General features: G+C 40.6%; 1 protein-coding gene across 3 annotated transcripts in view; it reads right to left on the bottom strand.

Annotated features, from left to right (window-relative positions):
* Nucleotides 1-3,708: 3,708 nt before the first annotated feature.
* The window catches only part of ACSL1 (acyl-CoA synthetase long chain family member 1), a gene marked incomplete at both ends in the record, with an annotated part of 48,286 nt that continues 37,416 nt past the window's right edge, over nucleotides 3,709-14,578 (bottom strand). For all 3 annotated transcript variants that reach the window (XM_080710691.1, XM_080710690.1, XM_080710689.1), the window contains 9 exons: nucleotides 3,709-3,849; nucleotides 4,439-4,510; nucleotides 4,614-4,715; nucleotides 8,636-8,779; nucleotides 9,728-9,844; nucleotides 10,459-10,547; nucleotides 12,218-12,290; nucleotides 13,511-13,606; nucleotides 14,421-14,555. In XM_080710691.1, coding sequence (XP_080566817.1) covers nucleotides 3,709-3,849; nucleotides 4,439-4,510; nucleotides 4,614-4,715; nucleotides 8,636-8,779; nucleotides 9,728-9,844; nucleotides 10,459-10,547; nucleotides 12,218-12,290; nucleotides 13,511-13,606; nucleotides 14,421-14,555 — 969 coding nt within the window. The remainder of the gene's footprint in view (nucleotides 3,850-4,438; nucleotides 4,511-4,613; nucleotides 4,716-8,635; nucleotides 8,780-9,727; nucleotides 9,845-10,458; nucleotides 10,548-12,217; nucleotides 12,291-13,510; nucleotides 13,607-14,420; nucleotides 14,556-14,578) is intronic.

Consider the following 14,578-nt stretch of genomic DNA (forward strand, 5'->3'; position numbering starts at 1 on the left):
ATGTAGAAAAGAATGGAACTCTTATACATTGCTAGTGGAAATAAAAACTGGTGTCATCACTGTGGAAAATATTATGGCAGTTCAAAGACTATATGCACAGAATTACCATATAACCCAGCAATTCCACTTCTGGGCATACACCCAAAAGAACTGAAAGCAGGAACTCAGACAGGTATGAGTGTTCACAACAGTATTAGTCACAATAGCTGAAAAGTGGGAATAACTCGTGTGACCACTGACGATTGAATAGATAAAGTGTGGCACAGAAACACAACAAAATATTATTCAGCCTCAAAAAGCAAGGAGATTCTGATACATGTTGCAACATAGAAACACATTAAGATGATTATGCTAAGAAAAATAAGCTGGTCACAATGGGACAAGTGATATGTAATTCCACTTATAGGAGGTACACGGTCATAATCATAGAAGCAGAGAGTAGAATGGTGGTTATGGAGGCTGAAATGAGGAGAGATGCAGGAAGTGTCCTGAATGGATTCAGATTCTGCTTTGCAAGATGAAGAGTTTTGTGGCTGGATTCTGGTGACAACGGTACAAGATTGAGAACAGACTTAACACACTGAACTATACTCTCAAAAATGATCCAGAGGGCAACTGTGTATTCCATCATAAGAAAACAAATCGATCCCAGTATTTATCAACTTGGTTGCAAGAGGAGCTTTGTTCAAAATTTCAAGTATTTGTTCAAAGGAGTTATTGAATGAACATCTACTGTTTTCAGGCGCTATGTGAGAAAAAAGGTAATGCTTACTCTCAAGGACCTGATACTTCATCCAGCCTAGGGATGAGTTAAGAGGGAGGTAAGACAAAAAGGTTTTGTTTGTTTGTTTTGTTTTTGTGGTACTGGGGATTGAATCCAGGAGCATTCTACCTTCAAACTATACCCCAGCCCTATTTTTTATTCTTCATTTTAAAACAGGGTCTCACTAAATTGTGGAGGGCCTCACAAAGTAGCTGAGGCTGGCTGCGACCCTGTGATCCTTCTGTCTCAGCCTCCCAAGTACTGGGATTACAAGCCTGCACCACCATACGCAGCTTCAGAATTTTAACAACTAAAGAAAGCAGAATGGAATGGGAGCTTGGCTACGGCTTGTTTATCCCCTAGAATTCATGTGTTAGAAACAACCCCAAAGGCCTGTGTTAGTGGTGATCAGAGAAAGGACTTTTGGGAGGTGAGCGGCCTCTGCCCTCAAGAATGTGTCAACCCATTCATATACAATGAGTTATCAACAGGGTGGGTTAGTTTCACAGACTGGTTCTGTTACAGAAGCCAGCCTGGTTACCTCTTGTGAGCCTCCCTTGCTCTCTAATGCCCTGTACCACCTTGGGACTTTGCAGAGTCCTCTCAAGAAGGCCCTAATCAGATGCCAGTGCTATGCTCTTGAATTTCATAGTTTCTAGAACTGTGACCTAAGTAACTTTTATTCTTTATAAATTAGCCAATCTCTGGCATTTTGTTTTAAGAATAGAAAATAAAGTAAGATAAACCTTAACAGAAATATGTGCATAGGGCTTGGGCTTCAGAGAAAGGAAACAAACATAAAACACACTAAACATAAAACTTCAAGGAAGAGGGAAACAACAGGCTTGGAAAAAAAATTAGGAGTTAATACCTATGAAAAAGAAAATCTTTAAAATAGGAACAAGGAGTGGGAGAGGGATAAAGGAAAAAGGAAAATGTCGGCTGCTATAAATGAGACATCTTCTAAAACAGTACTACAATAAGAGAGAATTATGAAAATATAGTAGAATGAAGTCCACCACAGAACCACTAATCACTGCCAATGTCTTCTGCAAAGCAACTTTGCAGCAGAAAGTTCCATTTCCAGAAAGATCCATATTGCCCACAGTATGATCTTCCTCCATACACCTTAGGACTGTTGCCAGAGACAAGTGGGAGGAAGGCTCAGATCAGTGTCTGCATATGTCAGAGAACGACTGAGTTAGAGGCCTGAGGATGTCAGGCCAAGGGCCGTTCTTCCTCTTTGCTTGTCCGTGTAACGGGCCCTTCCCACATGTTCATTAAACCTGACTTTATTATGTATTTTTATTTATTTTTTGCAGTACTTGGGATCAAACCTAGGGCCTCACACATTTGAGGCACATGCTCTACCACTGAGCAATATCCCCAGCACTTAAGCCTGACTTTAAAAGAGATGCTTGACTCACTCGAAATGCAGAAATATTTATTTTGGTTTCCTTCATTGTTTTTGGAAATTCTGTTTTGGTTTATAAAACATAGAAATAGCAACACTTAAAGCAAACATTCAAAACCCCCAAGTGTGACAAATTACTGACTTTTTGTGCAATTAGGAATATACATATGAAGTTAGGCTACCGAATAGTGTTACGACAAGGACAGTTCTTTAGTGCAGACCCTGTTGTGCTTGTATGATGCATGGATGCTCACATATCCAACAACAGTGGCTTTAAGTGTATAAACAACAGCTCAAGTGAGTCAGATGCAGCAAAGACTCAATGAAGTGAAATGCTGTTAACTTCCCAAATTAACTTAAAAACAACCACACACCCTTGAGAAGTTAGTCCCAGGAAGCGATTTGTTTCAAGATTTCTACCCTCCCAGAATTTTGGCTTGTCAAATACATTTCATAGAGATCAGGTAGTATTAATGATATAAGAACATTTGCTTATTACTGTCCATTTCGATAAGTACCCAAGTCTATCTATTCCCTTAATATCTTTGAAGACATGCTTTGCCTGAGAGTTTATTTGGGGGAAAAGAAGCAGGTTAATCACTACATTATCATTTGATCTGAAAACCACATGAAAAGCCGTCGGCCGTTACAAACAGTGAGTGGCATGGTGAAGACCCAGTGGACAGTCACTCAGCCGTCACAGTTAAGCGCAGCTGATCAAGTTCATTTTTTTTTTGAGACGCTGTCTTCACCGTAGAGTCTAAGGCAGATTGTTCAGTAACCCCCGTGAAGGGTGCAGGGAGGGAGCCAGGTCTGGAGGAGAGTCCAAGAGCATCCTGCTGGGTGAGCGAGGAGCCATTTGCCCTGACAAGCCACCATTCTCCCAAGATCCAGTGCTCACACCGTTCAGAGGTGGATCTGTCCTTTGGTTTAGTGGGAACCTTATGCCCCAGCAGGAACCAACCCTTAGAAATCAGAAGGGTTGCATGAGTGTGTGTGAGACGGGGAAGGGAAGGTGGCAGGGATTAAAAAAAAAAAAAATCTCTGGTCCACTGTGACATTCTCCAGCCAGGACAGTAGTTCTTATTTCTAAAGGGACGGCTTCCCTCCAGCGCCTGGTACTCACCAGAGCAGTGGCTGGCTGCAGAATCTGCAGCAAGTAGCAGACATCTCAGAAACGGCAAAGTCCTGACTCCTTGGTTAGAAAAAGAGGGACACAGATGTTTCCACACATCCACCTTATTAACTGAGGAAGTCTTAAATAACTTAGCACTTTTATAATTTTCCCCTTTGCAATTTTTAAGGCTCACTTTGGAAATTGTATATCACCATGTACATGGTCTGCAACACGAGGTGACTGTAAGGCAGTGATCCATTTCCTCTAATATTCCTATGACAAGACCCCGAACGGACAAGTCAAACATGGACGTTTCCTTCTCTACACTTGCTGCAGTCCGAATTACCACCAGGAAGGCCATCGGGAGGAGGAGGGACTGTGGAGGCGGCCATCTCTTCTGTGCTTCTCCTCACATTACACCTTGATGGTGGAATACAGTTCGTCTATCTGGGACCTGAAATAGTTCCTCAGCTCTGGCCTTTTTGCCTTCATCGTTGGAGTCAGAAGCCCATTGTCAACAGAAAATAATTCAGTGTGTAGAGCAATGCCTTTGACCTGCAAATAAATGAGTTTGTGAAAGAAGGACAGACACACACAACCTAAACCGTCTAAATAGCAGATTTAGGCCTGAGAGTGGCCTGTACCCTCTCTAGCTGGCGAAACTGCACTTCCTCAACACAGCACAGGCATCATCCGATTAGGATAAAATTCAGGGTTGTATCCTGACTGCCAGGAAAAAAGGAGTCACACTCTTGGGTAAAAAAACCGACCCTGTCAAACCATCTCATTATTCATTCCTCATGTATACTTTTTTTTTTTTTTTTTTTGGTACTGGAGACTGAACCCAGGGGTATTCTACCTCTTAGCTATATATCTCTGCCTTTTTATTTTTATTTTGAAACAGGGTCTTGCTAAGTTGGCTAAGGGTCTTACTAAGTTGCTGAGGCTGGTCACAAACCTGTGATCCTCTTGTCTCAGCCTCCCAAGTCCTGTGATTACAGGTGTGCACCACTGGTCTGGCATTCCTGGTATATTTCTTTAGACCACCTCAATCCTCTTCTACATATAATCAATCTACTTGTAAAAAGTCTTCAAGTCAAATACTTGTTTCACAGAAATTCATGCACATAGAGCAAAGCCATACCTGTTCAAATGCTTTAAGACCAGAATCCTTCCCAAGTCTCACCATATCTTCTAGGATAGCTTTTTTGACATCCTAATAAGGTAAGAAAGAGAAAATAGTTTCTCTGTTGGAGGTCCATGCACAGCCATAGGTAAATTTAACACAAAGTGGAGAAACAGACACTTTGGAATCTTACCTTATTTCTGCACAATTCCTCAAAGGATCCTTCGATGCCTTTCTTTCGGGCCCAGGGACATAATACCTCAACATCTGGTACCACAATTGCTATGAGAAATGCCTGTAACACAGACACATGAGTTATTACAGGGCTTGATTCAAACTCTCTACTATAGTGGGTTCTTCATTTTTCTGCATTGTGGACTCCTGGAAGAGTCTGATAAAAGTTATGGGTGTTCTCTTGAGACTGTACTGTCATCCCACCAACAAGCTCACTGAGCCCAGGTGAAGGACACCTGGCTCTAAAATACACATATATATGAAATCTAACAACTAATATTTAAAAAAAAACCACTGAGAATCAAAATTAATCAAAACTCCATTTTTACTTATTTTTATGTATACTTTTTGTTTTGGTGGTGGTACTGGGGGTGGAACCCAAAGGTTTTCTACCTCCAGGCTATACTCCCAGACCCATTTTTTATTTTATTTGGAAACAGGGTCTCACTAAGTTGCTAAGAGCCTCACTAAGTAGCTGAGGCTGGCTTCTAACCTGTGCGATTCTCCTGTCTCATACTCTCAAGCGTGGGGATTACAAGTGTATGCCACCACGCTTGGCTTTATGTATACTTTTAAAATAATTTTATAAAAATTAAAATACTTTTTAAAGTATTTTATAAAAATTAAACAGGGTCAGAATATACAAAGAGCTCAAAAGACTCTACACTAGCAAAACAAATAACCCAATCAAGAAATGGGCAAATGAAATGAATAGATACTTCACAAAAGAAGAGATACAAATAGCCAATAGATACATGAAAAGATGTTCTACATCATTAGCCATTAGAGAGAAGCAAATTAAAACTACGCTGAGATACCATCTAACCCCATCAGAGTGGCAAACATAAAGAAATCAAATAACAATAAATGCTGGCGAGGATGTGGGGAAAGAGGAACTCTTTTACACTGTTGGTGGGAATGCAAACTAGTTCAGCCACTATGGAGATCAGTGTGGAGATTCCTTAGAAAACTGGAAATGGATCCACCATATGATCTGGCTATACCACTCCTGGGTATCTTTCCAAAGGGGTTGAAATCAGAACTTCAGTGACATATGCATACCCATGTTCATAGTAGCACAATTTGTAATAGCCAAAATATGGACCTAACCTAGATCTCCATCAACAGATGAATGGATTGCAAAATTATGGAATCTACACAGTGATAAAAAAGAACAAAATCACGTCATTCACAAGAAGATGGAAAGACCTGGAGAACATTATGTTAAGTGAGATCAGCCAAACACAGAAAGAGAAAGGACATAAGTTTTCTCTAATACGCCCAAACTAGGGAGTACTAGGAATACCAGAGTGACTCCAGATAATGGAGTCCATTTCATCAGCAAAGATGAAATGGAAGAGTAGGAAATAAAGAAGGCTGAAGTAATTAATGGAGGAGCTACATTCAAATATGTGTAAAAGTATGAATGGAGTATGGTTAACCTGGACAATCACTGTTGGGAGGGGATGAAGGGGAAATGGGGGATTGGAAAGGGCACCAAGCACAGTCTGAATGTAGAATGTATGCCATTTTCAATATGATCCACATTAAAAAAAACAAAATGAAGAAAAAAAATTTTTTAATTATGAAAAAAATTAAACAGGATCAAATGAATAAACAAGGTGACAGATATCTGATAACTGCTTTGAAAAAAAGAAATAAAACTAAAAGGATTCTAGAATTTCCTAAGATATCAGTCTTTACAATTTAGTAACAATAAAATTAAACAAAATATTAAATTTTAAAAGTTTATGAATAATGGATTTTATTTTGACTTTTCAGTATAAAAAGTTGTCTTGATAGTATACTATGAAGTAACACTAGCTACTGTAGGTAGCTAGCTGTCAAGAGTTAAAACCTAACTCTAGATGCTGCCATGTAGATATCAACAAATGTTCACCAAGCCATATATCGGGCATTTGTTGTATTGTACACTGCAGCTAATAAGCCAAGGGTCTACATATATTAGGTATATACAAAAAACCAGTAAGCCAAGGAATTGACATAGATGTATATAAAAACCACAAATTAAGTACAACAAATTATCAATATAGTTTAGTTCTTGCTAATTTTACTACATTCTTCTGCTATGTACATAAAGGGAAGTCATAGAGATTATAAATTCAATTTTACTAAGTTTAAAATCATATATCTTATGATAAAGTGCCTTCAACTAAGATCGCCAATGCACTGACATCATGTACTTGCTACGAAAAGAATTAGAAGGGTTTTGTTTTTCTGATATTAAAAGTTACTTAGTAAAGACTTGTTTTTGATTTTGAAAAAATATCAAAACCATGGTAAGATACTAAATCAAATAAAAGTAGGTGCAAAGCCAGGTGTAGTGGTGCACGTTTGTAACTCCAGCATTTGGGAGGCTAAGACAGGAAGATCCGGGTTTACAGCCAGCTTTAGCTACTTAGTGAGGCCCTTTGCAACTCAGTGAGACCCTGTTTCAAAATAAAGAATAAGCCGGGTGTGGTGGCGCACGCTTGTAATCCTCGCGCTTGGGAGGCTGAGACAGGAGGATCGCACAGGTTCGAAGCCAGCCTCAGCTACTTAAGTGAGGCTTTCAGCAACTTAGTGTGAGACCCTGTTTCCAAAAAATATATAAGGGCTGGGGGTGTGTAGCTTGGAGATAGAATGTTCCTGGATTCCATCCCCAGTACCGCAAAAAAATTAAAAAATTTTACAAAATGTAGGTGCAATGTAAAAGACAAGTGAATTTTTCAAAATGAAATATTCTTTTAAAATAATTTAAAATCTCAAGATTTAAGCCTGGTGTGGTGGTGCATGCTTGTAATCCCTGCACTTGGCAGGCTGAGACAGGAGAATCGCACAGGTTTGAAGCCAGCCTCAGATACTTAGTGAGGCTGTCAGCAACTTAGTGAGAGACCCTGTTTCCAAATAAAGTATAAAATAGGTCTGGGAGTATAGCCTGGAGGTAGGAAGGCTCTGGGTTTTACCCCCAGTACCATCAAAAAAATAAAATAAAATAAAAATAAAAATAAATTTCAAGATTTGTCAAAAGATTAAGCTTCAGGAATCAGATACCCTTTGCTTGCTACCATCTGTCCAATGTTTTAGCAAATTTATATTCATCGCAATATTGATTTTGCTTTTCATCTTCGAATGTGCTTGGTTCACTACAATTTGCTAAAAAATTACTTAGGATGCATGTCATAAATAAACTATGTTTAATATATTTGAAAATTTTTTTATTCTTTTTTTTTTTTTTTTGGTGGTACTGGGGTTCCTGGAAGCCCTTCTACCTCCGGGCTATACTTCCAGACCTATTTTATATTTTTATTTGGAAACAGGGTCTCCTAAGCCAGCATGTGCGGCTGGCTTCGAACCTGCGCGGCGATCCTCCTGTCTCCGCCTCCCAAGAGCGGGGATAACAAGCGTGCACCACCACGCCCGGCCTATATTTGAAAATTTTAAGCTTTATTATAATCTACATATCATTCTTTACCTTCATTAGTAAATTGGAAATATAGATTATTCCCCCTAGCATCTTTATGTAATTACTATTGGTACCCAGACCAAACTACTTAACAATTAAAATATAGAAATTAAGAGAAAAGCCAGGCATAGTGGTCCACGCCTGTAACTTCAGCTATTCGGGAGGCGGAGATCATAGGATCTAGGCCACCTTGGGCAACTTAACAAGATCGTGTCTCAAAGTGAAGTATTTTGAAAAAGCAGGGAATGCATCTCACTGGAACAGTATTTTCCTAGCATAGGCCTGAGTTCAATTCCCAGTGCTGCATTAAAAAAAAAAAAAGATATTAAAGAGAAAATAATTTTTTATGGGTAGGAAGTACCGAGCAGCAAAACCCAACAGTGAGTTAATATTTTAGCGAGTCAGCCAGTAAAGTCACTGTACACTCCTCTCAAACTGTCAGCCACATTTAAAGCCCCCAGAGTACATGGCACAAACAATGCCTCGCAACGACCGTCCACCTAGAAAGCACATACCTGCAAGCTTTCTCCATGGACAAACACCTGCGCAACAGGCTCACTTCGCATGTAGATGTTTTCAATCTTTTCAGGTGCTATGTATTCTCCCTGTGCCAGTTTAAATATGTGCTTTTTTCTGTCAATAATCTTCAAGGTTCCGTTCTGTTTATCAGAGAGGAAGGGACTATGATGAGTCCCTGGCTGGTTTGCACCCAGTATCAACCACAATACAGTACAAAGTGTCTGATATGCACTGTTCTGTAATCTTAAAAACATCTCCCGGAGGCCAGTCATTACCCCATTACAGAGAGGGAAACTAAGGCTTTCATTCAGTGACCCGCCCAAGGCCAGGCAGCCGCTAGAGCTGCCGCCCGCCTTTTCTCTTTCCCTTTTCCTGGTGGGGTGTTAGGCTTGTGAGAAGGGCCTCCACAGCTCACGCCCATCCTGCTCCACCGCTGGTCATCAGCGACTGGCCAGCCACCTGGGGTGCTCTGAATGCAGAAACACTTGCTTCCTTCATTCCCGCATTCTGCACCTAGCCTCCTACCTGAATTAGGCATATGGCACATGCATATCCGATTTGCTAAGAGAGCAAGTTCCCTGTGAGCAGGGCAGAGATGTATCCCTTGATGGTGTTCGGACAGAATACGGGCTCAAGAAATGTTTACTTCTCAAAGGCAGAATGCAGATTCCTTGGTCACCGCTAAGGGAGAGATGGGGTGCTCCAGGCCCTCTGGGAAGGGTCGTCGAACGGCCTCCCGTGATAACTGTAGGACACTGGCTAGCCTCGAGGGCAAGGCATGGCACTGACACTGTAAAAGGCCTCAGTCACTTGCTTGGGATTCCGAGGGGGAAGCAGAAACCAGAATTGATGTCAAGCATCAAAACAAGACATATTGGGCAGAGTTAAAGTCAAAATCCTAAACGAGTAGGGTCAAAGCATAGAACTGTCTCCTGAGACATTGGAAAAGTACACTGGATGACTTCTTAAGAAAAAGGGAAAGGAAAAACGCAGGGTGACACGCCTCAAGGCAGCTGTGCAGCGGGAGGGATATTTCCTTCCCTGCAGTGGAACAAAACTATCTGTGAACAGTTGAGGTGACAACTTACTGGTAGCCATTTTCCAATGTCCCCTGTGTGTAACCAGCCATCTTTATCCAAAGCTTCTGCTGTTTTTGCTGGGTCCTTCAAGTAGCCTTTAAATACATTTGACCCTTTTATACACACCTAAGCAAACAAGCAAGCAAACAGACTTGTTAATAGCATTTACTGGAATTGTCCAAAGAAAAGTGGGGTGTGCGTCCCCACCTTCAGCTAGAAGCCCTGCATTACATGATCCACAGGGAGCTCCTGAGGATCTCAGAGGCACTCCCAATGCCCACTTTCCTCCTTACCTCGGCTGCAGTCAAATTGTAGGGCTAATGCTCGCCCCCAGTTCTGGCGGACAGCTGCAGGAACCCCTCCTCCCGGGGTCAGGGGAGGAAATCACTTTTAAGTAATTAGGCTTTCCATCTAGCAGACAGTAGCTCACTGATAAGTATCCAGGGCAATTAGCAGAAAAGAGGTGTGCCCTGGGGACCTGGGCCACGGGAGCTTTTGCATCAGGCTCCTAGGCCCAAATCCCTACATGTCTATAGAAGGCAGACATTCATGTCCTCCTCTGACCCCTTGAGAGTTAAATACAATTGTACCTTCAAAAAGATGTGTCTTTGACTGCAATATTTCCAATAAAGTTGAGCTTACTAGCTTTATTAAGCAGTGTCGGAACTGGCTCTTACTGGCACTGGCCAGCTCTGAAAGGAGCCGGCAGTGCAGACCAGTGCCCAGTGGGTCTCACTTACCTCACCCTCGCCCTTGGCAGCCATGTAATTCATCTCTTCCACATCAACAAGTTTTATAAGATTGCAAGGCATGGGAGCACCAACATGGCCTGCATATGAAATAAGAGAATGATCATTCCTAAAAGGACGCCTAATAGCCTCAGGTCAGAGTGTTTTTATAACAAATAAGCCTCCTTATAAAAATAAGTGCTATAAACTTCTAGCTTCTGCAGTTGTAGCTAGAATTTCTCCCTGGTAAAGTAATTTAAGAAGGATTCTTCCTAGAAGAGAGATGAAAATATTCAAAGGTTTCTTTAGGACCTTTCCCACATTTGAGGCTCTAAATTATTTTTTCAAAGTAAAAATAAAATTAGCTGCTGATTTATTCAGTACAAATAAATAACTGGAAGCATGCTTTCTAAAACTGTTACCTGGTTTCTGTGATCTGAGGGACCCCACATACTATCAGGCATCCCCCCTGCCAAACACAGGCTTCTTCATGTCTCTCTTTTCTCTGAGAGAATACACAGAGCTCTGGCAAACCCAGATTATTCTGTCACACACCACTTGGTTCTGATCAATACAGACTCTGTCTCTTTAAATATGGATGAGCAGGTTTCACAGTTAAGTTTGTTAAGATAGGACAGTGCTTATTTCCACAATTTAACTCTTTTTGTCAAAAGGTATTATGATTGGGTTGTCTTCTCAGAAAACAAGAATAACAGTTATTGATACATTTTTAAAGATTGTAAAAAAAATGTCTCCTATGTTTTAATGATTTTAACATATAGCTTTTGCTTTTTTAAACTCTTAGGCTGTTAAGGAAGCTGAGGCTAAAAATTAAATACACCATGAAGAAGAGTCATAGATTGCAGGCATTAATCTTATTAGGCAGTGCTAGATGCTAGATCCATGCTCTTAGATGGTCCTAATATGTGTGATACACCAAATGCGTCAGGAGCGTTTATTTACTGCAGTGTGAAGTACACCACCATGTGGCAGGCAGGCAAGCACAGAAGATGTGAGTCAGACTCGGGCTGGCATCCTAGCTCCAAAAAAGAATGTTGTGTACATGCGTCTCCACTATTTATGTGCTACTTAAGCAACAATCTAGGCCTTCCTCTCTGAGGTAATGGCATTATCTCACAGGGATATTATTGGGATTACACTTAATGATTTTTTATCCTTTTTTTTTTTTTGTAGTACTGGGGATTAAACCCAGGAGGATTCTTCCTCTGAGCTATACCCTCAGCCCTTTTAATTTTTTTTAAATTTTGAAACAAGGTTTCTCTAAGTTACCATTCACTGGCCTTAAACCTGTGATCCTCCTGTCTCAGCCTCCCAGTACTAGGATTACCTACGTGCACCATTGCACCTGGCTCCTAATGTCCATCTTAAGCACCCATCACAGAACCTTACCCATTACACTCGATTAGTTATTGGTGTATTTGTTCTCCCCTTTTCCCTTCTGAGAGAAAGAACTTGTGTTTATTTCTATCTATAGTCCTTACCACCTAGCATAACACATAGTATGAATTTAATACCTATGTGTGTGGATTAAAATGACCAGGAAAGAATGAGACCCTAATTAATTATTGACAATCTCTGTTGGGCCAGACATTCCCAACTATAAGACTGTCTGGCCAAAGGCTTAATTACTTGAGACAGATCACTTAAGTTGCTTAATGAGCCATTAATGATTAACCTAATTCCAATAATTCTATATAACCCAATCCGAGTGAAAGACTCAGGAAATGGCTCTCCTGCCATCCCATCATACCTGCAGTCCAGTCTCCAGGCACACTGAGGGTGCAGCCGGCAGTGCACTCCGTCTGTCCATAGCCTTCATAGAACTGGGTCACCAAGAGAGGAAACATTAGAAAAGTGGTCCAGCCACACCTTTGCAGGAAGTACACAAGTACCTGTGCCCCACTAACTCCTGAGTAATCTGTGAACTCTCTTTTCAAATTTTGTTTATTAAATTTGCTCAGTAACACATGTACCCAAGCATCTTCACCCCCATGCCCAACACCAGTCACTGTCTATGTCCATTTTCTTCTCAATTTCCTGTGAACAAGCATGGGAGAACCCATGGGAGTAGTGATGGGCCACTGCTCCCCTGAGAGTGCACTCGCCTTGTCAGCTCCTGATGTTCCCTGCACATCCTAGCCATCACCATGCCCCTCCTTCCCCTTTAAAATAGATTCTCTGCCTGGCTGGCAGGCAGGCTCATCACTTAAGATGCAGCCCTGTATCTTCCCTGTATCTGCATGCCTGACTAAAAGCATGGCCTTTGCCTCACTCTGGAGAGAATGACACAATGCATATTCCCTGCCTGGGGCTATAGATATTTATATACACACTATTACTATATATACTATACTGTATATTATATATACCATTATATTTTATATAATATTCTATTTACATATACTGATATTATATATACTGTATATATTATTACACACACACACACACACACACACACACACACTTATTTCTCCAAACAACCCAGTAATATATCTTCTGAACAAAAATCTGATGTACACTCAAAGTGGGGTGTGGGAAGGATTGGGAAGATACTAGTCAAAGGATGCAATTTCAGTTAAGAGAAATAAGTTCACAGTGATCAATCCTATAGTGCTGTGACTACAGTTAATTACAATATATTATATATTTGGAAATTGCCAAGAAAGTAGATTCTAAGTGCTCTCACCACACACACAAAGATGAGCAAGGTAACTGTATGTTAGCTTAATTTAGCCATTAAACAATATATAGGAGATGAATTAAAGCGTAAAGAAAGAGCATCTTTCTGAGGTGATGAGAATATCCTGAAATTGACTGTAGTGAAAGCTGCAGAACTCTTGTGAAAGTATTGTAAGTCTTTGAATTGTGCACTTTAAATAGGCAAATTGTAAGGTATTGGAATTGTATTCAATAAATGTTTTGAATTCTTTTTTGTGTGTTTAATAAATGTATATGTTGATTAAAAAATTTGACACGCACAAACAAGAGAATTAGAAATGACTTCTTACAAAGAGGACTTGGCACTACAGGGATGTCACCTCACCTGACAGCCAAGGGCTGCTCTCAGAAAAGTCAGCACTGTGGCTGAAACAGGCGCAGCTCCTGTGACCATCAACCGGACTTTTCCACCCATGCTCGACTTGCAGAGTAGAGAGAAGAAGGTGAGGGTTACATATCTGGAAGTCAGCGGGCTCCTCCGCCACACACACCTTTTTGGGACTCTGTGCTCTAATCCACCAGTTCCTCTGCAGGTGACACTGGATGGGACAACCCCTCTGGACAGAGAACTCAGCAGGAACACAGGACTTTGTTTTCATTCAGGACTAACTCTTCTATTTCAACAGGAATGAACTGAGTCAACACCTCTGCTTTTTATTTTAGGGAATCAGAACAAGAGTGTAGTGGATTTGTGGCAGGTATCAGTTTTGTCTTGCCTTTTCTTTTCTTTTCTTTTCTTTTCTTTTCTTTTCTTTTCTTTTCTTTTCTTTTCTCTTCTTTTCTTTCTTGGGGCACTAGGATTGAATCCAAAGGCTAAGTTGCTAAAGCTGGCTTTGAACCTGTGATCCTCCTGTCTCAGCCTTCCAAGTAACTGGGATTAAGAGTATGTATACCATGCCTGGATTTGTTCTGGCATTCTTGAGGGAAATAATGTTATTGTACATTCTTTATTACTATGATTAAAAATTAACCTCAAGAGTGATATCATTGTTCCAAAAAAGCTAAACAAAATGGAGAACGCAAAAGGCTATAATATCCTGAATCTTCTTCCTTTAGATGGCTACCCATATTGTCCAGAGGTACCCTGGAGACTGGGATGGTTTAATGACTGTGTCCTTAATTTTTAGACATGTGCCAGAATTAATAAAACCATGTCATTTTCTCTTTCACATTCAGAAATTTTAAAACTTGAGTGAGTTTACATGGGGAATACTTGCTGTGAGTGTATTCGTTACCTGAATTTTGTGGAAGATGAGTTTATCCCACACGCTGTTGTTCCTAATGATGCCACTTCGAAGTTCTGCTTCTTTTCTCTTGGAGGCAAAGTCCAATAGCCACCGCTTTAGTGTGGTGTTTGCTTGTGCAAAAATCTAATGAAGCAAGAAATAAGAAG

The sequence above is a fragment of the Muscardinus avellanarius genome (genome assembly GCF_963383645.1).
Source record: "Muscardinus avellanarius genome assembly, chromosome: 14".
NCBI lineage: Eukaryota > Metazoa > Chordata > Mammalia > Rodentia > Gliridae > Muscardinus > Muscardinus avellanarius.